The sequence below is a fragment of the Pseudorasbora parva genome, chromosome 13, assembly GCF_024679245.1.
Source record: "Pseudorasbora parva isolate DD20220531a chromosome 13, ASM2467924v1, whole genome shotgun sequence".
In the NCBI taxonomy this organism is placed as follows: domain Eukaryota; kingdom Metazoa; phylum Chordata; class Actinopteri; order Cypriniformes; family Gobionidae; genus Pseudorasbora; species Pseudorasbora parva.
The window spans coordinates 33,087,264-33,114,169 of NC_090184.1; the positions used below are offsets into that span (position 1 = coordinate 33,087,264).

At 37.1% G+C, this 26,906-nt stretch overlaps 1 protein-coding gene across 1 annotated transcript in view; it reads left to right on the forward strand.

Annotated features, from left to right (window-relative positions):
• obscna (obscurin, cytoskeletal calmodulin and titin-interacting RhoGEF a) overlaps positions 1 to 26,906 on the forward strand; it is a 63,365-nt gene that overhangs the window by 10,660 nt on the left and 25,799 nt on the right. The window contains 38 exon segments of the mRNA XM_067414682.1: positions 1,656 to 1,817; positions 2,411 to 2,515; positions 2,589 to 2,855; positions 2,997 to 3,266; positions 4,445 to 4,711; positions 4,886 to 5,149; positions 5,400 to 5,666; positions 5,752 to 6,021; positions 6,100 to 6,366; positions 6,481 to 6,747; positions 6,915 to 7,187; positions 7,488 to 7,604; positions 7,694 to 7,960; positions 8,056 to 8,322; positions 8,413 to 8,679; positions 9,297 to 9,347; positions 9,399 to 9,563; positions 11,547 to 11,813; positions 11,911 to 11,930; positions 12,749 to 12,929; positions 13,063 to 13,329; positions 13,417 to 13,683; positions 13,801 to 14,067; positions 14,249 to 14,515; positions 14,609 to 14,875; positions 15,982 to 16,251; positions 16,363 to 16,641; positions 18,960 to 19,226; positions 19,423 to 19,689; positions 20,009 to 20,275; positions 20,476 to 20,742; positions 20,816 to 21,046; positions 21,159 to 21,425; positions 21,558 to 21,824; positions 21,959 to 22,225; positions 22,697 to 22,831; positions 26,011 to 26,277; positions 26,420 to 26,470. Coding sequence (XP_067270783.1) covers positions 1,656 to 1,817; positions 2,411 to 2,515; positions 2,589 to 2,855; positions 2,997 to 3,266; positions 4,445 to 4,711; positions 4,886 to 5,149; positions 5,400 to 5,666; positions 5,752 to 6,021; positions 6,100 to 6,366; positions 6,481 to 6,747; positions 6,915 to 7,187; positions 7,488 to 7,604; positions 7,694 to 7,960; positions 8,056 to 8,322; positions 8,413 to 8,679; positions 9,297 to 9,347; positions 9,399 to 9,563; positions 11,547 to 11,813; positions 11,911 to 11,930; positions 12,749 to 12,929; positions 13,063 to 13,329; positions 13,417 to 13,683; positions 13,801 to 14,067; positions 14,249 to 14,515; positions 14,609 to 14,875; positions 15,982 to 16,251; positions 16,363 to 16,641; positions 18,960 to 19,226; positions 19,423 to 19,689; positions 20,009 to 20,275; positions 20,476 to 20,742; positions 20,816 to 21,046; positions 21,159 to 21,425; positions 21,558 to 21,824; positions 21,959 to 22,225; positions 22,697 to 22,831; positions 26,011 to 26,277; positions 26,420 to 26,470 — 8,718 coding nt within the window.

Consider the following 26,906-nt stretch of genomic DNA (forward strand, 5'->3'; position numbering starts at 1 on the left):
TCATGTCCCTGATATGTGATTGTATCTAAATTCTTAAACCCCACCGGATTGCGGTTCCGGTCTAACATTGGGTATTCCGACCCATTCTATTAATGTGTCTATATGGGATGCGTCTGTTTTTCCCTAAACATTTCTAAAAAAGCAAAAAGAATTTGACTTACCAGAACAGCTGAAGAAAGAGAAGTTCAAACCTCTTGTTGATTTTAAAATCGAATACTTCGCTGAAAAGACGTTGCTCGTAAGAGAGTTGCAACATCATGTCGGGGTCACCATTTTGTAAGGCCGTCCAAATCGTCCCAATGGAGGCTAACGATCGGCGGGTGAAGTTCGCTGCGCGTTCGTCTTTTCAGCGGGGAAAAGGGGATTTTATTTCAATTCCTCGTTATCTGACTCCATTTAATGATAATTTAGAATTTGGGTTAGAATGCCAATTGGTTATTTGGTCATTCATTTTTAATAGTTTAACTACACATTTAATTATTCCGTTTAACCCATTGTTGAAATTATACCCAACCTGAATAATTCCAGAGCAAGTCAGAATCCATCAAAGTGTAACAATTTATTTAACAGTCAGGTAAATGTATAAAGCCAATTACATAGTCAATTCAAAGGTAATCCATATATAACATCAAATAGTCTGAAGTAAAGAATGAAATGTATACCTGACTTCTGAAAACTACATAATGCTGGCTATTTTGAGACATCCAGCATTACGGGCTGACCGGTTTAAAGTGTCAAGCCCTGAGCTCTTTGCAACATTTCCTTAAATACCCAGAAACAAATGCACAAACTCTTTCAAATGTAAACACAACCTCACAATGGGAATTTGCATTGATCAAGACTTGTATTGATGTAAAAGCCAAATGGTTGAAAGCCACACCCACCAAACTAAGACAAGATATCTTTAAACTCTTAAAACATTGATTATCTTTTGGTTAACTTCTGTGGAGTTGAGATATTTGTACCAGTCGCACTGAGACATTTCAAACGATATCAAACACATATGATACTCGATCGTGTGGATTGACATTGTAATATAGAGATTCTGGATGCATTTTCAGTGATCTCAGCATGAGAGAGGGAATGAATTGGGGGAGAGGGAGTCAATAGGGAAAGATGTAGATTAGCTGATAGTGAGGTGAGACTTGCGTCTCCAGTGGTGTGTGAGGGACAGTTCAGATGTTAATTTCCTTATTTTCTCAGAGAGTCTTTGTTCTTCATTCAGACATTTCGGCATATACTAGTTTTTTCAGTCTTACAATGTGGTGTAGCGATAAATGAATCAAGTAAAAACTAAGTTGCTTCAGTCCAACAAGTGTTCATCTTGAAATATTAAGATTTCACAGGAAAAAGACATATACCATGACCTGAAAGGGGACTTTTTAGAATTTTACTAAAAGGCCTTTCAATTGCCAGGAACAGAAGGCATGTAGATTGTGTAAAACAGGTTTCTTTTTGACAAAGTTTTGATCATGTTGATTTAAAGGCCATTTGTATATAAAATATGATACAATATAAAGTAATTCCTCTGTCCGAGCTGTGCCTCAGATCTCAAATGTTTTTTTAAATAATTTTAAATCACGTAGAGAAGTGGTCTGTCATTTTAAATGTTACCAAACAAGCAGTTTGCTACTCTCTTGTCTCCTTTCTCTCAGCCAGGGATATAAAGATTGTGAAGGATCTTCAGAATGCCAGTGTGACTGAGAGGGAGAGTGTGACATTTATCTGTGAGGTCAACTTGGAAGATGTGGATGGGAAATGGTACAAGGACGACAGTCGGTTGAGAGCTAGGGACAATGTTAAAATAAGATGTGAGGGTATGTATGAGAGGTTTAGTGACTTCTGGTGGATGTCATTATGTTCATAGCATTATCAAAATATGGTATAAAAAAAAAAAACTTCACATAACTTTTAAGTCATGAAAAGGAGATTTTAAACTTCATATGAAAAGCATATATTTTAGCCCAACGTTTATTAAATTGTTGTTATTAAAGTAATTGTTTCATGCTATTTTGTTTTGCATGATTAAAAAAAAAAAATCCATAATCTAGTATATTTATTCGTTGAGTTTAAAAAATATATTCTAAGCATTGAAAGACAGTATAACAAGTTGGCAAAAAAGCTAAACAAAATAAGTGTATAATAATATTAAAACAAGTTGTCCCTTGATTTCTTTCCATTGATGTTTTCAATATTAAAAACCTTTTTATTTATTTTTTACTTTTTGAAAAGCTGTGCATGTAGCCTTTTGAAAAATTAGTTTGTATTTAAATTCTAATTTTTCCCATGTCGTTATTTTAAATAAAATAAAAACTAAATAGGAAAGAAAAGTATTTTATTGAAAATTATATTTTGTTTTGGAAATTAATTTTCAGCTGCTCTTTCAAATTTGATCAAATCTTACAAACAGGTAAAAAACACTCCCTGACCTACAAATCAGTCAAACCAGAAGATGCTGGTGAAATCAGATTCATTGCCGAGAGGGTCTCTTCAACAGCAACACTTCAAGTCAAAGGTAAAAACGAGAGCATCACATTCTATCCGTTTTCTTCAATCGTGTTCAAATTTAACAAGGATGATCTTCGCAGAGCTTCCAGTAAATTTTTTGAAGCCCCTGAGAGTGAAGATTGCCATGTACAAACACCGTGCCTTGCTGGAGTGTCAGGTCTCCCGTGCCAATGCCGTGGTTAAATGGTACAGAAGAAACCATGAAATTGTGCCAAATGGCAAGTACCAAACTATCAGTGAAGGTGTGTACAGACAGCTCATCATAGATGATGTGGGCTCCTCGGATGAAGACACTTTTATCTGTGATGCTGTTGATGAGAGGACTTCCTGCCAACTGTTTGTAGAGGGTGAGAAGTCATTTTTTTCCTGAAGTAAATTTAATCCAAATTTAAATACAATGTACTGATCTAGTTTCTCTATTATCATTGATTTAACAGATTCATTCTTAGTCTACTTTTAAGCACTGGATATTTGATCTATTCTTACAGAGCAGGCCATCAGCATTTTGAAAGGACTCAGTTCTGTGGAGGTCATGGAGCCTAAAGAGGCTCGTTTTAAAGTGGAAACCAGTATTAAATTAGAGAGGGCACCGAAATGGACCCTGAACGGGCAGATACTATGTCCCTGTGCAGAAATCAGGATTGAGAGACAAGGAACCTCGAACAGACTTATTTTCACCCAAACTGACAGCAGTATGTGTGGCACTGTTCAGTTCACCTCGGGGAAGAGCAAGTCAGAAGCTCAACTTACAGTTACAGGTAACTAACTATCTTGTCAATCTCAAATATTCAGAGTAGGCAATAATACACAATAAACTGGTGCCATATTAGTTATCAGCTACCAGTTATTACTGGTATCATAGTATTAGCGCATAGTGCAAGCTCATTTCCACTATTTTTGCATTTAAGCTGCGTTTACTCTGGCACCAAAAAAATCTGTTTTTTCTTACTCACATCCGTCACAGATCGGATTTTGTTGTCCATGTGTAAACAAAAAAATTGCACAAAATCTGTAAACTTATATAGGTGTAAATATTTAAAAACTGAAACTTATATAGGTGTAAATAATAAATAAGTAACCCACACAAAAACATTCAGGAGCACAGAAAGTGGTTTTCAACCTCTGCAATGATGATAACTGCTGTTTTTGTATAGTTAAACTCACAAAGTTCACTGTTAGGCTACATAGAGAAGCTGTACCCCCCCCCCCCCTCTCTCTCTCTCTCTCTCTCTCTCTCTCTCTCTCTCTCTCTAATTCAATTAAAGGGAATCTTATAGGTCTACTTTACTTCTCTAATTCTATTTCACTATACTGCCATATAATCATGATTACTTGACATGAACTATATAAATAATTTTAGTGCGCCCACTCAAAACTGGAAGGTCAACCATGTAGTAAAGCGATCAGACACAGAATCATTTTGGGTGGGGATTAATGTAAACACAGAAATTGGATACCAGTGTCATGTCTAAAGCGAATGTAAACGTGTAACAATAATGGGATATGGATCAAAATATCAGATCTATGCATTAAGACATGGATTATGCTTGCAGTCATGTAATGCTTGCTTAAACTTTAATCCTTAAAACCACTAATAATTAATAATACAGTTAAATGCTAAAAGCTTGCTTTCAAAATGGATATCCATATTTCATGCTCTACAATCTACATTATAATATTGTGATTATTAAATTCACTTTACACAATTTAATTAGTGTTATTTTGAATTAATTGAAACAATTAATTTATTTTAATATTATCCATTTATTGTTAATTGGCCATATCAACATATTAAAATTCATTTTCTTCTTATCTAATCAGCAATTTAATATAATTGCATCCGTAATCAGAGCATTACGCATGTAATGCATTTATATTATATGGCTTGTGAATAATGTGAATTCCTAAAGAATTCTTGCTTACACTTTCCTAATAGAGCGGCCTTTGATCGTCAAACAGCCCATTTCAGATGTGGAGGTGAAGGAGAATGGGTCCGTTACACTCAGCTGTGAGTTCTGTCCATCCCCCAGAGTGGTGCGCTGGTTCAAGGGTAGAAACCCCCTGTTTGCCTCCAATAAGTACACAATGAAGCGAGAAAAGAACCGGGTTGAGATGACCATCCTGGGTGTGAAAGCAGCGGATTCAGGAGAATATCGCTGTCTGGCTGGTGGCTCGGAGACCAGGGGAAGAATTACTGTAGAAGGTATATGCTTTTAGTTATGGTATAAGTGTGTTTAACACATCTGAATTTTACCCACAGCATCAAAATATGACAATCTGCACTCCCTGGTATAGTCTTCCATATAAATGAGTAGTTTTTTAGGGCACAGTTAAGACAAATTCAGTACATTGGAAATATGTTTATCTTTCCCTGCAGTTAAGAGGTTAAAGATCTTAAGACACCTGGAGCAAGTAGAGACTGAGGAAGATGGATCTGCAGTATTCAGTTGTGAACTAAGTCACGAGTCACCCAGTGTCCAGTGGCTTCTCAATGACAGAGTACTGTACACCAACCACATCAACAAAATCCTGAATTCTGGAAAAGTGTACAGTCTCATTCTAAAGAGACTTGCTCCTCAAGAGAGCCGAGTGACATTCAAAACCTTTGATATCAGTGAGTCTGCGTTTCTCAGGGTCAGAGGTAAGGTTTTCATTTACCATGGGACTAAGAAAACAGGAGTCCAGCTCCTCTACATTCAAAGCAGAGACACATGCACTAGAATTAACAACAGATACTGGATATATAATTGTCTATGCATCTGTCTTAGCATCTGCCCTCTATTATTTTATTTTGTTCTAATTAAATGTTTTGGTGTAAATTCACTCATTTAAGTGAGTGTTCATTTTCTTTGATATAGATTTCTAATAATGGTCATTTATGTGTCTCTTAGAGAAGCCAGCAGTGTTCCTCAGGTCACTGGAGGATGTAGCAGGTGAGGAGCGTGGTGAAGTCCTTTTGAAGTGTGAGGTTTCCAAGTCATCTATAACTCCCGTATGGAGGAAAGATAGTGAAATTCTGACCACCAATGAGAAGTATGAGATTCTCCATGTGGGAAAGTCATTGACTCTTATAATTCGCGAGCTGAGAAAGGACGATGGAGGGGAGTACAGCTGTGATATTGGCTGCAGCCAAACTAAAGCGAAAGTCATAGTTCGTGGTAGGTTTCATAATCTCTAATGGAATCGAATTAAAATAATTTACAAAAAAAATACATTTTATTTGAACTTAGGGACTTTTTTCAGACCTGCGCATTACCATTACCAAACGTATACGGACAACAACTGTGCTGGAAGGGGAAAACTGCAGTTTTGAGTGTGTCCTGTCCCATGATATCATTGATGAAGCATTGTGGATCTTGAATGGCCAACTGATTGTCAACAATGGACGGATCGTAGTCGCTAACAAGGGACGCAAATACACAATGAGCATTCAGGAAGTTATGATATCTGATGCCGGTGAAGTGGTCTTTACCATCAAAGATCTCAGTTGCAGGACTATGTTGTTCATCAAAGGTGATATTTTAAATATCACAAATAATGCAAATTTCAAAGTTCAGCATTGCTTACTCTCTGTCTCTTCTCTTTTCTCAGAGAAGCCTGTGAGAGTATTTAGGGATATGCTAAATGTTAAAGCGACACCCGGTGAAGATCCAGAGCTCAGCTGTGAGATCACCAAACCTGATGCAACTGTAAAATGGCTGAAAAATGGCAGACTAATTCGAGTCAGCCCAAAATATGAAATGACCCAAAAGGATCATTTGGTGAAGCTCATCATCCATAATGCAGCCATAATGGACTCAGGAGAGTACTGTTGTGAGGCTGATGGAATTGCTACAAGGGCAAGATTAGATGTCAGAGGTTAATACTTCCTTATTCACTATTATAAATTCGAGTTGGCTCACAGCTCTTGCAGTGATTGACTGATGAATGTTGTTTACACTGTTACTTTCTTTTTTGTCATTATTCATTTAGACTTGCAACAAACATTCGCGAAGGAACTGAAGGATTTACGTGCTGAGGAAAAGGGCACAGTGATCATGGAGTGTGAAACCAGGAGGCCCGTCACCACCGTGACCTGGTTAAAAGGCCTGATGTTGCTCACCTCAGGACAAAAGTACATAATGAAGAAAAAGGATGTTGTCCTCACTTTGACCATCTTCAGTCTGGAGAAAAGTGACAGTGCAATCTACACCTGTGACGTTGGGACAATGCAGAGCAGGGCACTACTTACAGTTCAAGGTAGCCAAACAACAAATGCTTTTAATTTATTTAAGAATAATATATACCTTTAAAAAAAGTTAATCTGAGATGTGTAACTAGAATATAGTGTTTGGAGACTAATTTATAGTCACTTCATAAATTCATGCAATTGCATTTTTATTTATATATATGAATCTGTCCCTCAGGTCAAAAAGTGGTCATTGTGGATGAGCTTGAAGATAAAGAGTGTCTAGAAGGAGATACCATCGTCTTTAAGTGTCGGATCTGCCCAAGTGACTACACTGATGTTAAATGGTACCTGGATGAGACATTGCTCTACACTAATGACCTTAATGAGATCAAGATGATGCCTGGTGGCTACCACACCCTTACCTTCAAACAGCTTGCACGTAAAGACACTGGCACCATCTCCTTCGAGGCTGGGGATAAAAGATCATATGCGTCACTATTAGTCAGGGGTAACTATTATAAAACATGACACTTGGCAAGATACATGTGGCATAGGCTAAAGGCATTTTGAGATGAAGCTAGTAAATGTGTCTTTTACTGCTTTGTTATTATAAATAGATAATGTTATATATATGTATTTGTTTTAAATCTCTAAATAACAGAGAGACGCCCCACAATAACTAAAGCATTGGAGGACACAGAAGCAATTGAAGGCGGAAGTTTGATGCTGTTATGCAAGACCTCAAAGCCATGTCATATTGTTTGGTACAAAGATGGCTGTTTAATCTGGAATTCCTCAAAGTACTTAGTTAGTCGATCTGGAAATGAGGCCAGGCTGGCCATCCGTGATGTGAAAGACAGTGACGCCGGGGTGTACGAGTGCGATGCAGGATCGGTCAGCAGTAAAGCCACTTTGACTGTTAAAGGTATTTCAGATGTCTCTACCATTTGGGAAGTTTTAGTTTTACAAACTTTTTTCTAAAATTACATAATCTTTATGTTTGTTTTGTATTAGTTATCCCTGCTGAGTTTACAAAAGCACTTCAGAACCAGGAGGTCAAAGAGGGAGAGAGCGTGACGCTGACATGCGAATACTCTATACCCGGTGTCCAGTTTGTCTGGCGCAAAGGACCCGAGACACTAAAATCTAGTGAGAAGTACCACATGAGGCAGAGGAAATCTTGCATTTCTCTTACAATACACAATCTGAAGCCAGAAGACTCTGGGAATTACACATGCATTTGCAGAGACCAAAAAACTATGGCTTCTGTTACAGTCAATGGTACTACTGATTACTATAAAAAAATTAATTCATAACATTTGTCATTGATAATCAGCTATCTTGTAGTTTCACTTGTACTGTTTCCCCTTTTCCAGCGGTTCCTATATCATTCGTTAAAGAGCTCAAGAACCAAGTGACAGAAGAGGGTAAAAATGTGACTTTACGCTGTGAGCTTTCTAAAGCCGGAATCCCTGTGGAATGGTTAAAAGGTGAACAAACTCTCTGTCCTGGCGAGAAGTATCAGATGAGACACATAGTCACCATACTGGAGCTGGTAATCAGAAATCCAGTGCCTGAGGACAGTGGCACGTACATCTGTGTGTGCGAAGATCAAAGGACCAAAGCCATTATCAAAGTACAAAGTAAGACAAGATGTTGAATATGAAGACTTTGCTTCTCCAGTGATCTAAATGCTGAAAATTGAGCTTATTTATTCTTTTATATTTCCTTAGCTCAGCCCATCACGTTCAAACAGAAGTTAAGAAATCAAATCGCTGAAGAGGGAAACAGTACAATTTTACATTGTGAGATATCCAAACCAGACACCCCTGTTGAGTGGAGAAAGGGGAACAACCTGCTCAAGTCCGGAGAGAAGTACAAGATCAGACAGAGAGGCTGCATGCTAGAGCTGAAGATTTTCAATTTGACACAAGAGGATAATGGAGTCTATAGCTGTACAAGTGAAACTGCTCAGACATCAGCTAACGTTACTGTTAGTGGTAAGCTAATTCAATTCACTAGTCAAACATCCTAAATTTATTTGTTTATTAATATTATAATATAACATGTATATAACGTATAAAAACTTTGTGTAAGCTATTTTTTGTATAAGTGATTTTATTTATGCACCATATATATATATATATATATATATATATATATATATATATATATATATATATATATATATATATATATATATATATATATATATATATATATATATATATATATATATAATGTGTGTGTATAAATATTTTGATTTATTATGTAAAAGAAAAATGTTACAGCTATAATCATGTATTTTTATTTATTTTTTACTTTGTCAAAAAAAGTTATTGGGCTAGATAAAAAAAACTATCATTATTAACAATAAAATAATAATAAATGAAATAACAAATAATATTTAGATAGCTAATAATTTGCTAGGAATAAAAATGTATGTACAAAATCAATGAATTTTTTATTTTATTTATTTATTTAAGGCTGGCAAAACATTTTTACATGGTTATTGCTGAATGCTAGTTTACAATTTTTTTTGCCAGTTTGTGTCCCAAAGTAGAAAAAAAACACTTGTGCACCCATAAATGCACTTTTTGTTTCTTTTGTTCTGTAGTTCAACCTGTCACTTTCAAAGAGAAGCTGAAAAACCTGGTAGCTGAGGAAGGTAAGATGATAACATTGCATTGTGAGCTTTCCAAAACCGGTGTCCCAGTAGAATGGTGGAAAGGAGATGAGCTGCTCCAGCCTGGAGAGAAGTATAAGATGAGAGAACGAGACGCATCAGTTGAGCTGATCATCTGTGAAGCTGAGCCTGAAGACAGTGGAGTCTACAGATGTGTCTGTGGAGACCAAAAGACCAAAGCTACAATCAAAATTCTTGGTAAGGTTTTGTTTCATTCCGTTTTTATTGATACAGAATTGATGTTATTATATAACCCATATGGTGGTTGCCCAGGTGCCCCTGCTACTTTTAAACAAACACTTAAAAACCAAGAAGCTCTGGAAGGGGAATCTATAACTTTACACTGTGAGCTCTCCAAAGTTGGAGTACCTGTGCAATGGTGGAGAGGAGATAAACCGCTCCTTTCAGGGCCACGGTACCAGACGAGGTTGGATGGAAGGACAGCTGAGTTAGAAATAACTAATATTTTCCCTGAAGATGCTGGAATATACAGCTGTGTTACTGGAGGCCAAAAGACCACAGCAGAAGTGAAAGTCAAAGGTAAGTTAAAGCATATTAAATATACACTACCATTCAAAATATATATTTTAAAGGGGGGGTGAAATGCTGTTTCATGCATACAGAGCTTTTTACACCTTTAAAGACTTGGATTCCCATCCTAAACATAGACAAAGTTTCAAAAACTAATGTTGGACGTTTGATGGAGTATTTCTGTGTTAAAAATACTCCTTCCGGTTTCTCACAAGTTTCGGCGAGTTTTTTTGAGTATGGGTCTAATTGACGTTAAATAGAGCGGAAGGTCCTTGTATGGGCCGTACGGGCTCTTCTCCCGGAAGGGTGCGCGCACGCGTAACTAGAGGGAGAGAGAGGAAATGCACGCTGTAAACAGTCTCTCAGGTGCAGATCCAGTCGTCTGTGAACACTTATGTCGCGCCCCGGGAAGGCAGCGCTGCATTTGAACCGATTTGAACGCAGAAATGACGGGAAGCTTCAAGGCATCGCTTCAGTCGCGTCGCAAAGTGGATTTCCACGGTCACTGCTGTCACAGGACTTCACCAAATCATACCAAAGAAGTGTGTTTTTGACAGAGCGGTCCTGCTTTGGAAGATGCCGGTGAGTAAATCAACTTCAAATGTCTCTGCTATTGGCTACCGTCGCATGAGTAAACATCAGTAAACGACACGATCGCGTGCTTCGTCATTCAAATGCACTAACGGTTACTCCATTGTTGTTCTGTATAACGTTACAGTATTCTGACGTGCAAAACCGTTCTGCTTGCTACTTCTAAGGTCTAGTCGCATACAATAGTCCATAAACCGAATCATGTCCTCATACACTGCGAGTAAAGACACAGAAATGTGGAGAGGCCATTAAATACAGTAACTTACATACCACAGAGACGGACGTCCTGATGTTGCCGTTTCTCCTGTTCAGTTTATTTCAGCCTCAGATTTGATTGTGGATCATTATCTGTATTAGCTGAGATAGATGGGTTTCTCCACGCTTGAGGACGTCACCGCTTTGCGCGCTTGTGATTCTTTAGCTCCGCCCACACGATACGCCTCCAGGCGCTCGTTTTTTTCCGGAAAGACTCGGTACAGCCCATATTTCTTTTATAAATATGATAAAACTAAAGACTTTTCGGAGATATCAAGGATGCAATACTACTCTATAGGTACTCAAGATTGACATGAGATTGACTGAAACTGAGTGTTTCACCCCCCCTTTAATTAATAGTTGTATTAAGCAAGGATGCATTAAATTGATCAAAAGTGGCAGTAAAGACATTTATAATGTTATAAAAGGACTATATTTCAAATAAATTTCATCAGAAAATCCTGAAAAAAAATCTTTGCCATCATAGGAATACATTTTGAAAAACTTTAAAATAGAAGGCAGCTGTTTTTAATTAAAATAATAAATTTCACAATATTATAATTTTTACTGTATTTTTGATCAGATAAATGCAGGCTGTATGAACATAAGAGACATTTAGGGTGTATTCCAACTTGGCAGTTTTGCTTTGAAAAACTATCTCTACTGCGATTGCTCTGTTAGTGCGGGTCATTTTAATAAATTACCATAAATCACACAGACCACATACATTTGAAAGTCACATTTCATATATGATTACCACCTGCGTTAAAAATTAAAATTCATTAAATGTCAATATTTTCTCAGCTCTTCCAATTACATTCAAGCGAGAGCTTCAGAATCAGGTTTCTATAGAAGGCGAGAGTGCAGTATTTATCTGTGAGCTTTCAAAGCCTGGTGCTCCAGTCGAATGGAGAAAAGGTAGAGTAATTCTGAAAGCCGGAGCCAAACATCAAATGAAACTGGAGGGACGATTAACCACACTGGCGATACACAACCTTGTTGAGGGTGATGCAGGAAATTACACCTGCAAAACCAAAGATTCACAATCAACAGCCGAATTGATGGTTCAAGGTAATATCTGAATTAATGCTGATTTTTTTGACATTTATGAAACTCATATGCATTTCATTTTCATGACCATGTGATTTTTGTTTCATTTCCTCCACAGCTACTATTGACCTTAGTCAGGTTAGATGCCATATTGAATTAAAAAAAGGACTAAATTAAGGCTGTGAGGGATAGACTTACAGTTTTTATATTGGCAAGCACTGTAAAAAGGCCCTAGAGCACAACATTTTCACAACTCAAAACTGTTATTAATATGTTGTTAAACAGCAGGGCAATCCATTGTGCTGTACTTTATTATTGTACTTCTATCCCTCAGTCTTGTTTTCATTCTTACCTAAATTAAATATGGCACTTCCCTGATTAAGGCCTATAGAATGCTTACATTACACAAGCCCACTGCACAGGTTTAATTCATCTGTCAACAGTGATATAAGTCACTGTTGGATTTTCATTACACGATGTTTAAAATCATATCCTCTAATTACACTCCATATTTGATATCAGAAATCTCTTCATATGTAGCTTTTTCCGTGATCTTGCCCAATTCATTACTGCATGGGCTGGTTATGAAGAGCTATAGTGTGTTGGTATGCATAATGTATAAATAAAACAAACTTTATATACATTTTTAGATGATAGATGAACCCCAATTTATTTAGATGATAGATGAACCCCAATTTATTTAGATGATAGATGAACCTCAATTTATTTAGGACTTTGCCTGATGTAGTTCGTTGAGCCGAAAAAGTTTTTCGCAACAATTTAGTGGGAAGACCCAACATTCACACTTTTGAAGAGCCTATAATTTTCAATACATCAATACAGGCTTTCTCAATTCTTGGCTTTCTGAAGGACTCCCTGCTACCTTTAAAGCAACTCTAATGAACCAGGAAGCTCAGGAGGGGAACAGTGTCACTTTGCACTGTGAACTTTCTAAGGCAGGAGTTCGAGTAGAGTGGTGGAAAGGAGAAGAAATGCTCAAGACTGGAGAAAAATATCAACTGAGACACAAAGAAGCAAAAGCAGAACTGCTAATACGGAAGGCACAACCAGAAGACAGTGGAGTTTATCGCTGTGTATGTGGAGATCAAAAGACCGAAGCCACCATCAAAGTTAATGGTATGAATGTGTTCCAGGAAGTTTTTAAATGCAAGTTCCTGTAATTGAGCATTAGCTGAGCATTGCTAGAAATAAGTTATGAAAAGATTTTTTCAGAAAACATTATCGGATATGAAACATCTGTTTTGTATAGCTCTTCCCATCACTTTCAAACAAGAACTTATGAATCAAGAGGGTGAAGAAGGGAACAATGTCACTTTGCGCTGTGAACTCTCAAAGGCCACTACTGATGTGGAGTGGTTGAAAGGAGGGGAAGTCCTTAAGCTTGGAGAAAAGTACCAGATGAGACAGATTGCAACTAAAATTGAGCTTGTTATCAGGAAAGCCATACCTGAAGACAGTGGAGTCTACTATTGTGTATGCCCCGATCAGACATCCAAAGCAATGGTTAAAATCAATGGTACAAAACTCAAGCAAACAATTACATAATTGCCAAGTTTGTCAAATATTCTTCTTAGGTGACACAAATATATTTATGATTTCTTAGCGATCCCAATCACGTTCAAACAAAACTTAAGAAATCAAGAAGTGGTGGAGGGCAACACTGTTGCTTTGCGTTGCGAGCTTTCCAAACCAGGCGCCGTGGTGAAATGGTGGAGGGATGAAGAGATGCTGCAAATTGGAGAAAAGTACCAAATGAGGAACGAGGGAAGGATTGCTGAACTACTTATCAAGAATGCCAACTCTGATGATGTTGGCTTCTACAGCTGCACTACGGGAAAGGAAAAGACAACAGGAGAAGTCAAAGTCAAGGGTACGCTCTACTACTGCAAGATCAGATATTGATTGACTGCTTTAGTAGTAGCTTTCTTCTTTCGGTCCAATTTCATTCTCAAACTTAACTTGAATACATTTTTCATGGTTTTCATAGCTCTACCTGTCACTTTCAAACGAGAACTCCAAAACGAAGTAACTAAAGAAGGTGGACAAGCTGTGTTGAGCTGTGAGCTCTCTAAACCCGGCACTCAAGTCGACTGGAGAAAAGGAAGAGTTGTTCTCAAACCTAATGACAAGTATGAAATGAAGCAAGAGGGAACATTCACCAAACTAGTCATACGCAATGTTGAAGCAAGTGATGCTGGGAGCTATTCTTGTAAAACCAAAGATTCTGAGTCAACTGCTGAGTTAACTGTTAAGGGTAAGGCAAGCTGATATTTTGTAGAAGCGGCTTGGCACATTTTGGACTTTTTTGGCTTGCTGTTATGATTTTTTTTTTTATTGCTTCTTGTGCTGTAGTCTTCTGCTTCGCTGTGCTTTGAGGGCCTGCATGGTTTTGTTGTGAAATAATCAGGCATATCTCTTTTGGTTGACGCTTCCAGTTCCACCTATCACTTTTAAAGTCAAGTTGAAAAATCAAGAAGTTGAAGAAGAAAATAAACTCATATTACACTGTGAGCTCTCAAAAGCCGGATGTCTTGTTGAATGGAGAAAAGGGGAAGAGCTCCTCAGGTCTGGGTATAAGTATCAAATCAGGGAATGTGATGTTACAAGGGAGCTGATCATCATAAAAGCCATGCCTGAAGACAGTGGAATCTACAGTTGCATTTGTGGGGAGCAGAAGACCAAAGCCACGGTCAGAGTGTTCGGTATGGATGATGTTTTTTTTAAGAAAAGAAAATTGAGCTTTTATTGTCAGTTGAGCTCATTATGAGCTAACATGCTAATGTGCTACTCTTCAGCCACGCCAGTAACGTTCAAACAAAATCTAAAGAACCAAGAGGCTTCTGAGGGAGGTGTTGTTATTCTGCATTGTGAGCTGTCCAAGGCTGGGGTACCGGTAATATGGCTGAGAGGGGATGAGGAGCTCAGCAATGGAACTAAATACAAGATCAAGCAGGAGGGAACGGTTGCTGAATTACACATTAAAAATATCCTACCTAAAGATGTTGGGGAATACAGCTGTATCGTGGGAGATCAGAAGACAACAGCTGAAGTTAATGTTAGGGGTAGGTCCAATGCCGCTTTAATGAAATTCTCCTTGAGTTCACACAAGGTTGTTCTGAATTTTTAATAATAAAAATAATATTTCAGCCAAATCAAAAAATGTAAACAAAAAATGTATGCATAGACCAGTTTTGTAATTGCATACATACTGATATACCCATATATATATATATATATATATATATATATATATATATATATATATATATATATATATATATATATATATATATATATATATATATATATAATCTTCTTGACAACATTTTTACAGTGCTGTAAACACTGTATGATACCCAGAACTGGAAATGATGGATTATGGGGTGGCCAGGAGGATGCCATTCAAACTGGTTAATTAAGGGAAATTACGTGGAGTTAGTTTCCACTCAGTAGCTTCAAGAAAGCTGTACAAGTTATACATTTAACAGGTTTTACAACTGTGGTTGCATGTTGATCTTCTTGAATGCAACCAGAATAAATTCAGCCAATGCATCTCTATTAGTGTGCATCTACACACCAATCTTTTTGCTTTTTTAGATGTGCTTTTTTAGATGTGCATGTGAAAACACATAAGGAAGCATGTATGCAAATGTAATATAGATATATTGATGTACACTACCATTCTAATGCTTGGGGTCAGTATGTTAAATTAATCAAAATTAAAAACATTTATAATGTTATAAAAAAATTTTTTTTATTGTAAATAAATGCCCTTTTGAACTTTCTAATTATCAAATAATCCGAACAAAATCCTAAGAGAATTATTTCAAAAACGTTTAAAACATCTTACTGACCCCAAACTTTTAATGTATGTTTATTTCTATTTGAATAGAATCTGGTCATCTAAAACTGCCCTAGAATGATTAAAAAACATCCCACCTGTCTCCTCAATTAGACTCCCTCCAACTGAATCCCATTTCCACCACAGTTGATACTCTCATGATCCTTTCATGAACACTGTATGATACCCTTCACGAATCACAGGGTCATACACGCACAGTGTCATTTCATATCATAAACTATACCAATTAACATACACAATTTCTAATTTGCAAAATACTCCAAATACTTTTGAGCTGATGTTGTAATCACACTTCTCCTCTCTCAGCTGCTGCCTCTGTGTTCTTTGAGAAAGAGCTTGAGAGTCAAGAAGCCGTAGAAGGGGATTCTGTCCTCTTTAGTTGTTTACTCTCTAGCGACAATGCCCCAGTGACCTGGAGAAAAGATGAAAATCAGATCACACAGGGCGGACGATATACCCTTCACCGTAAAGGTGCCACTCAGGAGCTCGAAATCAGGAAACTGAGACTGGAGGATGCTGGAGTGTACACGTGTAGTGTCAGAGGCAAGAAGACCTCTGCAACCCTCAGAGTGGCAGGTATAATCATAACAAGCCTATTTAACAATAACATTTCAGTTTGCTTTCAAATGCAAATGACCTTCAAAGACTCCTGTGCATTCCTTTATTCGGGTAATGTTTATTTTACAGAGCGTGTGAGGATTGTGAAAGGACTGCGTGACTTGGCAGTCACTGCAGGCGAGAGCGCCCGCTTTGTGTGTGAGCTTTCACATAAGAACATCCTTGATGGGGTTTGGTGGCTTGGTTCCAATGTACTGCAGGAGAACGAGATGAACCAGATGAGTATCTGTGGCAAAGAACACCAGCTGGTGCTCACTATGACCACACCTGAAGAGTCAGGCGTTGTGTCGTTTGTGGTGGGAAATGAGAAGACTTCTGCTCATCTACGTGTAAACAGCAAACCTAAAGGTGAAGTCAAGGATCCTCATTGCAAACTTTTTTTCTAAGACATTTATTTTAGTGTTAAACAGCAGATATATAGGTCCTTCTAAAAAAATTAGCATATTGTGATAAAGTTCATAATTTTCCATAATGTAATGATAAAAATTAAACTTTCATATATTTTAGATTCATTGCACACCAACTGAAATATTTCAGGTCTTTTATTGTTTTAATACTGATAATTTTGGCATACAGCTCATGAAAACCTCAAAAAATTAGCATATTTCATCCGACCAATAAAAGAAAAGTGCTTTTAATACAAAAAAGTAACTTGTTGTGCAATGAATCTAAAATATATGAAAGTTTAATTTTTATCATTACATTATGGAAAATAATGAACTTTATCACAATATGCGATTTTTTTAGAAGAACCTGTATAGTATTGATATAGAAAAGTATACCAAATGTAATTGTTTTAACTTCAAATTAAAGTGTATTCTCTCTTTATAGTTTTCATTGAGGAAAACTTGAAAGACATGATCATTTTTGAGGGAGATTCTGCCACCCTGTGCTGTTTGACTTCTGACTCTTGCACACCTGTAACCTGGAAACGAAATAATGTAACCCTGCTCCCTGGGGAAAAGTATGAACCTTTGAAACATGGGAAACGTAATATTCTTCTAATTCACAAAGTCAGAAAAGAGGATGCTGGGATTTACTTGTGCGATACAGGAGACATGCAGAGTAGTGCTACTCTTACAGTCAAAGGTAGGAGCTGTTTAATACACATTTGCTCCTACTATAAAGAGTAGAACATTTATCAAATCTTGTTAATAATAAATTCATAATCTATAATATATATATATATATATATATATATATATATATATATATATATATAATATATATATATACTTGATTTATTATATTTATTATAAATAACAATAATAATATTTGATACATTTAACTGTATATAAAACATGAATTGGTCAATTTCTTTGTTTTCATACTTTTAAAATGTGATTTATTTATTGAAATAATTAAATATTTGAAATTAATTAATTGATAATTTCGTACTTTTATTTTTAAAGGGGTACTTCAGCGCTGGGAAGATGAATCTGTATTTAAACTGGGTCATCAATGTAGTAGAAATGTGAAATCATTTTTGAATTTGGTGCCTTCTAGACTGAGAAAAGACAGAAAATTTATTTTTGTCCCATGGGGATGAAAGACTACAATTCCCAGAATGCTTCGCTGCCCTGTGAGGCCATTCCCAACACCACCAACTTCATTACTGTGACTGAGTTAGAGAAGACACTACAATTAAAAACTGAACGTGTCTGTTCAATATAATGAATGAGTCACCGCGCGAGTAGGCTATCACAGCACTGAGCACTAACTGCAGGAGTGATGAGAGCTGAGGTAATCGCGACTACACTCGCGGCATACATTCACAACGAGAGTTCAGTCTGGCGCGTTTCAGTTCATGCCTTTGCAAGCTTAACTTTCATAGAAATGAATTTGAGAAGTTAAAAGACTTACATTGCTCACCATAGCTCCGTTTAAATGATCCTGTCTGCAAGCTGAGCTCTCCCTGCCAGCTGAGTGTTATCTCCCCATCCCCCATGCGCAGATTCAAAACATGCGGAAATGGCTCCCTCTGCTGGCTGTAGTCTTTAGCCTCTGGGCAAACATTCCTCCTATGATGCAAAAATCGTCATTTTGCATCATAGGAGGAATTTTTCCAGAAATAAAATGCATAAATCTCTTGTCTCAGGGAGATATGAGGGGGGAAAGCACAATCATTTGAATATTCTCCAGGGTTTCTACTGATACAAAGCCATATGCTAATCGCTGAAGTAACCCTTTAAGTGGCACTCCTAATCCATATTTCAGTTGTTGTCAGTCAAAAAAAAAGTATTGTTTCAGAGAATGTTATTTTAGATTTACCCATTGTAATGCTTATTCTGTAACACTTTACAATAAGGTTTAATTTGTTAACATTAGTAAACTACGTTAGTTAAAAATACTTTTTTTTTTAATTCAAATTGTATATGTTAACTTTAGTTAGTGAACAGTGAATTATCATGAATAATGAACAATTGTTATTTACTAACTAACATCAACTATGGTTAATAAATGCTGTAAAAGAAACACTGCTCACAGTCAATTTTATTTATTGTAACCTTTTATTTATTGTAAACAAATGTAACCTTTTTGTAAATTGTTACCACTTATTCATAATAGAACTTAACTCTTTACAAATCAGTATTCAAACTGAATTTGTACAATATTTATTGAAAATGGCACATGTACTTAAGGGTTCTTTGCTTTCTACATTTCAGAACGTCCTTTGTTTTTCTGCGGGGAGCTCCAAAACCAAGAAGCAGAAGAGGGTGAGACTACATTCTTGTGCTGTGAACTGTCACAACCTGGAGTTGCAGTTGAGTGGAAGAAGGGAGCAGTTCTGCTTAGACCGGGAAACAAATATGAGATGAAACAGGATGGATGTGAGCTACAGCTACAGATCAATAACCTGACAAGTCAGGACAGTGGGGCCTACAGGTGTTGTGCCGATGGCATTGAGACAAGGGCCAGTATTACTGTGAAAGGTATGAAACAAAATAATTGCATGTCAATGTACAGTATATATATTATTTGATTTTGAGGATTTGATCTATGCATGAACTGAATGTCAATAAAAATTTGAAAAAATGAAGTGGCATTTTATAAGATGCATTCTTCATTCAATAAATACAAGCATTTTTTTGGTACATTTTATCATTGTTTCTTCTCCTTATACCACAGAGCGCCCTTTGTTTTTCTGTGAAGAGCTTCAAAACCAAGAATTACAGGAAGGTGAAACAGCTTTCTTGTGCTGTGAGCTCTCTAAACCTGGAGAACAAATACAGTGGAAGAAGGGGGCAATGCTCCTGAAGAATGGACAGAGGTTTGCAATGATGCAAGAGGGCAATGAAGCACAACTACAGATCCATGACCTCACAAGTCAAGATAGTGGCATCTACAGATGCTGTGCTGGCAACTTAGAAACACGGGCTAATATTATTGTCAAAGGTAGGTATGCCCAGTATACCATAAAGGTTATGGCTTATATATAAATGTATCAGTCTCATTCAATTAATTCTTTGATTGTTTGAACTGTAGTGTTTTATTTTTAACATGAAAAAAGGGTAGAATTTTAATACTGACCATAACATGAAAATTATTATTGGTTCATTGGTGTCAGACAAAATGTTGATATCAGTGCATCCTTAAAAGGTTTGCATCAGAGTGTTTGTATAAAGGCAATCTGGGTTTTTAATTAAGGCTTGAAAATTCATTTTTATGCTGTATGTTTAGTATAAGATGAAAATAATTTGCTCTCCCTTTTCAGAGCAACCTCTTTTCTTCTGTGAGGAGCTCCATAATCAGGAGGCAGAGGAAGGCGAGACAGCCTTCCTTTGCTGTGAGCTCTCTAAACCGGGAGTTGAAGTGCAGTGGAAGAAGGGGGCAATACGACTCAGACCAGGAAACAAATATGAGATTAAACAAGACGGCTGCAAAGCACAGCTACAGATCCATGACTTGACACGTCAGGATAGTGGCACTTACAAGTGCTGCTCTGGAAGCCTGGTTACCACAGCATCAGTTGTAGTCAAAGGTGTGAGCCATGACATTAGAGGGTCATATTTTCTTTATTTTTATACTGAATGTCATCAGGTCTTTGTTCAAAACCTATGAATGAATTCAAGTGACCCCTCAAGTAAAAAAACAAAAAAAATAATAATAATAAAATATGTATTTAACAAAATAAGAACACAATTAAATACATACTGTACTTATATTCTTATTCATTTTCAGAACATCCTTTGTACTTCATCAAGATGCTTGAGTGTCAAGAAGCAGAGGAGGGGGAAACTGCCTTTTTTTGCTGCAAGCTTTCAAAACCTGGGGCTGCCGTAAATTGGAAGAAGGGCTCTGTGCTGCTAAAGCCTGGAAGAAAGTATGACATAAAGCAGAATGGTGGCGAACTGCAGCTTCAGATCAATGAGCTCACAAGCCAAGACAGTGGTGTCTACACATGCTGTGTTGGTAGTCTAGTGACCTCCGCATCTCTGGAAGTGAAAGGTATACTATATTCAATGTAGATAAGTTAGAATACACTTCATTAACATTAACATACATGTTTTCTGGAATACAGAACAACCTCTATATTTCTGTGAGGAGCTCCAAAGACAAGAAATAGAAGAAGGTGAGACTGCCATACTGAGCTGTGAGATGTCTAAAACTGGAGTGGAAGTGCAGTGGAAGAAAGGAGTGATGTTACTTCAACCAGGAACCAAATATGAGATGAAGCAAGATGGCTGTAAATTGCAGCTTCTGATACATGAGTCAAACTGTCAGGACAGTGGTGTCTACAAATGTTGTGCTGGTAGCTTGGTGACTTCAGCATTTCTTGACGTGAAAGGTTTGTATTTTTATGTAATACAGTTGCTAAAATTTCAATTGGATATTATTGAGATATTTTTATTTTCCCTCACCAGAACATCCTTTATTCTTCTCTGAGAAGCTCCAAAACCAAGAAGCAGAAGAGGGTAAAACAGTCATATTGCGCTGTGAGCTCTCTAAACCTGGAGCTTCAGTGCAGTGGAAGAACGGAGCAGTGATAATTAAGCCTAGTAAAAAATATGAGATTAAACAGGATGGTCGTCAGCTACAGCTTCATATCCATGAGTTAACAGCTCAGGACAGTGGGACTTACAAATGTTGTGCTGGAAGCCTGGTTACAACAGCTTCTCTTGTGATAAATGGTAAGTGAATTATTCAAATGGCATTTTTCCCATATTTTGATCTTTAAAAAGCATTCATTCATTATTTTTTTTCATTTGTTAATTTGTTTTTTGATGAACATGTAAAGGCATATGTTTTTTCCCCATCTACAGAAAAGCCATTGTTCTTCTCTAAGGGACTACAAAACCAACAAGCAGAGGAGGGGAACACAATCATATTGCGCTGTGAGCTCTCTAAACCTGAAGTTTCAGTGCAGTGGAAAAAGGGAACAGAGTTTTTGAAGCTTAGTAACAAATATGAGATTAAACAGGATGGTCGTCAGCTACAGCTTCAGATCCATGAGTTAACAGCTCAGGACAGCGGGACTTACAAATGTTGTGCTGGTAGCCTGGTAACAACAGCTTCTCTTGTGGTAAAAGGTAAGTGAATTATTCAAATGGCATTTTTCCAAATTTTTGATATTTGACATCAAAATAAAGCAATTAATCTGTTGATGTTCCCATTTGTTTTTAATGAACATGTAAAAGCATTTATGTTTTATTTCCCTCTACAGAAAAGCCATTGTTCTTCTCTGAGGAGCTACAAAACCAACAAGCAGAGGAGGGTAACACAATCATATTGCGCTGTGAGCTTTCTAAACCTGAAGTTTTAGTGCAGTGGAAGAAGGGAACAGAGCTTTTGAAGCTTAGTAAAAAATATGAGATGAAACGGGATTGCCGTCAACTACAGCTTCAGATCCATGAGTTAACAGCTCAGGACAGTGGGACTTACAAATGTTGTGCTGGTAGCCTGGTAACAACAGCTTCTCTTGTGGTAAAAGGTAAATCATTAATTTTCAACCAGTTGGCCAGGGCCTACTAGGGGGCCTTAACAAACATCCGAGGGGGCTTCAAGATTACTTTTTTTTTTTTAAATAAGACAAAACAATTATCAAAATAAGCTAAAACAACTCAAATTATAATGTATATATATATATATATATATATATATATATATATATATATATATATATATATATATATATATATATATATATATATATATATATATATATATATAAAGCTATAAAATAATGTATTGGGTTGAAATTGCAAGTGAGGGGGGCCTTCAAATATTGGTGTATTCAGTGCATGGCGGTTGGTGATGGTTGAGATCCACAGAGAAAAAGTGAATATTCAAATTCCATCTTTCTAAATTTTGATCTTTGAGATAAGAATTTATTCATTAATGTGTTCATTTGATTTGGAGATGAACATGTAAAGGCATGTATGATTTTGTTTTCCCTCTCCAGAAAAGCCATTATTCTTCTCCGAGGAGCTACAAAACCAACAAGCAGAGGAGGGCAACACAGTCATATTGCGCTGTGAGCTCTCTAAACCTGGAGTAGCTGTGCAGTGGAAGAACGGAGCAGTGATAATTAAGCCTAGTAAAAAATATGAGATTAAACAGGATGGTTGTCAACTACAGCTTCATATCCATGAGCTATCTGCTCAGGACAGTGGGACTTACAAATGTTGTGCTGGAAGCCTAATCACAACTGCTTCTCTTGTGGTAAAAGGTAAGTCAATTATTCAAATACTATCTCCCCACATTTTGACCTTTTACATACAAATTCCGTTGGAACAAATTAATTAATCAATTCAAATGTACATTTTTTAACACATTAAGATATAGATATTATTGTTTTCCCTCTCCAGAACAGCCACTGATCTTCTCCAAAGAGCTCCAAAACCAAGCAGCAGAGGAAGGCAAGATGGCAATATTGCGCTGTGAGCTTTCTAAACCTGGAGTTTCAGTGCAGTGGAAGAAAGGAACAGTGCTTTTGAAGCATAGTAAAAAATATGAGATTAAACAGGATGGCCGTCAACTACAGCTTCATATACGTGCGCTAACAGCTCAAGACAATGGGACTTACAAATGTTCTGCTGGGACCCTGGAGACTACTTGCTCTGTTACTGTAAAAGGTATGGAATTTATTTTGAAGAAACTTCTTAAAGATGCCCTAGAATGATTTGAAACAATATGTTAAATTGTTCTCTGATATCTACATAGAGGGTATGTGGCTTATTTAAGGACACAAATTGTCCAGATACAGTTTTACAGGTCCATTTACAGGTCCATTTACAACCCTATAAATTGTCCCTAGGATGTAATGCTCTGTTTTTGCCTTATTTGGAAGGGTCATGAATATTAATGTGGAGCTCTGCTCTGATTGGCTTATTTCAGCAGCTCACAACAGTTCAGTTGTTCAGCAAAGCGGCTCATGAGTTCTGACCGTCCTGACAGAACACAGACCGACTGAATCACACTTTAAGCAGAACATCTCAAATGGAGATTGATAAAATCCAGCTTACTTGTTTATTGTTGTTTTCAGATCATCCGTGCGCGAGAAAGAGAGCTTGCGTGTATGGTTGCCAGATTGTACATGTTTAGGTAAAACACCGGATAGTATACAAGTTCTTTTCACAGAAAAGCTCTGTTTGGGGGATTTAAATTACTGAAATCTGGCAACCGCACAAACAATATTCTTTCCCAAACCAAAACCAGTGATGACTCGTATTTTTTCGTCAACGAAATTGCATGTTTATATAACGTGAATGAATAGCCTTGTCAAATTACTGTCGTTTTAACTTATATGGTGGAAAAGGTGACGTTTGCTAGAAGGATCGAGTGAACGATTTGTAAGCAAAGTATCTAAGGTTGTATTTTGTAATAGGCCTACAAAATAAAATTAACCTTTGTCATTATACACACTATTTAGTTTTGTATGGTACTTGGAGTTTCCTATTGTTACTGCTTGCGTTATCTAGACAATGCGGTCTCTCTAAGAAACTTTCAATTTAATCAGAAATTGTTTAAACAGTCAATAAGTGGATAAAAATCGCTACTTACTGCTTGCAGGAATATAGTTGTAATTGCCACTTTCTTCAGTTTAAGACGCTGAGCGAAGCTTGCTTGAAACGGGCTGAATAAATGAACGATCTTGAATTAAATTGTTGTGGTGACCGATTATAAACATCAACCATGACTGTTGACATGTGAAAAGTCCTCACTCCTGCACAGCCTGGAACATGACGTGAGTTACCTGCCAGTTCCCGTCAGTTCCGCCTGACAATGCACATTTTTGGACAGATGCAAATGTTGGGGGCGTGCATATAAAGGATCCACAACGCTTGCATCACGGTTGGGTTTATGTTGAGAACCACTTATTTTTCCCTGGTGTTTTTGATTTACAAGGTTTACATAAAAAGTAGAAGGCAATGGTGTTTTAGGGTGCTTTCACACCTACCTTGTTTGGTCCGGATTTTCGGACTTTTCAGTTTGGTACGAACCAAAATTACAGGTGTGAAACCTCCCTCGGACCATGGTCCGGACCAAACAGACGAAATTTGGTCCGACGAAAAGAGGTAGTCTCGGTCCGGACCAAACGGAACAAAGGTTCGGTTTGTTTCTTGTGTGAAAGCATTTTCTGTATAGTTCGGACTTTCAGACCATTTACAGGAAGTTCTGGTGTAGGATTAGTGAAAAAACACAGATTAAACTCACAGCACATGCAGTGATGGAGCGCGCAGCATTTTAAACAGAACCGCTTGTGTAGTCATGTCAGCTCGCGTGAGCAGCGTGCTCTGCTTGACTATATGAGTTTCGGTTTATTTATGAGACCGCGCTCCATGTTCATCGCAGTTCATGTGCAACGCAAATGATCACTCCGTCACGGGATGTTATATTATTTATTTAAGCTTATTTATTAAATTCAGGCAAACGATGAAACATTTATTAAAATTAAGATACAAAATAAAGCTTATTTCTACAAAACAAATCTTAATGAAGTGGTCAAAATTATTTCTGACTCGATGTCTTTGACATATATTGCACATCTGTGCACGTTTCATAATCAATATAGCCTAGATGAAATTTTAAAATAACATTATAATATTTAAACATAACTATAAAATAAAATACATTGTTTGGCTAAAAAGCCTATCTTCTAGGAGCTCCTCCTTTCATGTCGGCGCCGATAAAATGTTTGCATAATGAGGACGTTCATTTGGTGAATTTGCCTCGAGTATAGTTGGTGCTGCAGATAGTAATGCCATAATATTAACAGTATTGGCAACGATGCGTCTGTTCATTCATTCTTGTCAAAGTTAGCCGCTGAATTGACAACACACTGACGTCAGACGCACGTCCGCTAACAAACCAATCAATGTTAAGACGCAGCCCACATAGATGATGACGACAGGACGCCAGTGCGTCATGTAAAGTTCTTTGGTGCGCTAACATAACTGCAGTGTGAAAGCAAACCAAAAAGAACCAAATGTCCAAACACAAACTTTGGTTCGGACCTTGGTGCGGACTTTCAGGTGTGAAAACGCCCTTAGACTCACAGTATGTGATGTCCATGTACTGAACTCTTATTTCACTATGGCAAGGTTAATTCAATTTTTCATTCTAGGGCACATTTAATTACCTAATAATCTTTCCATGTTTCACTCTGACAACATTACTTGCTATTGAACCAGCATGTTCTGATAATTCATTAAGATCAAGTTTTGTGAATAAAGCCACACATTTTAAAAACAAAATGTATTTTTTATTGTCCAGAGCAACCTATATTTTTTTGCAAGAACCTCCAAAGCCATGAAGTTGAGGAAGGTAAGATCACCACCCTGACCTGTGAGCTTTCTAAACCTGGTGTGGAAGTGCAGTGGATGAAGGGTACAGTGTTGCTAAAACCTGGAAACAAGTATGAGATGAAACAAGATGGTTGTCTGCTGCAGCTTCAAATATATGACCTGAAAATTGAAGACAGTGGCTCTTATAAATGTTGTGCTGGTAGCATGGTGACGACTGCATCTCTTTTAGTAAAGGGTAAGGGAATTCATTTAAATGTTTTCCATCTTTTTATTTTATTTTTTTTTTTTATAGAGGAATCAATTTATTAATCTGTTATGTGTTTGTTTGTTTTTCTGTTGAGTGTGTAAAGACAAGCATGTTTGTTTTCCCTCACCAGAACATCTCTTATTCTTCTCTGAGGAGCTCCAAAACCAAGAAGCAGAAGAAGGTAAAACAGTCATATTGCACTGTGAGCTCTCTAAACCTGGAGTTTCAGTGCAGTGGAAGAAGGGAGCAGTGATAATTAAGCCTAGTAAAAAATATGAGATTAAACAGGATGGTCGTCAGCTACAGCTTCATATCCATGAGCTATCTGCTCAGGACAGTGGGACTTACAAATGTTGTGCTGGAAGCCTGGTGACTAATAGTTTAATTACAGTGAAAGGTATGGAGCTTATTTTAGTGAAATGCTTTCTAATGCTTTTGTCCACGTAGAACTTTTTTCATACATTGAAGAACCCAAAACTTTATTTTTTGCTTCTGCATGTACAGAGCAACCTATATACTTCTGCAAGGTCCTTCAAAGCCTTGAAGCTGAAGAAGGTGAAATGGCGTTCTTGACCTGTGCGCTCTCTAAACCCGGAGTTCCTGTGCAGTGGAAAAAG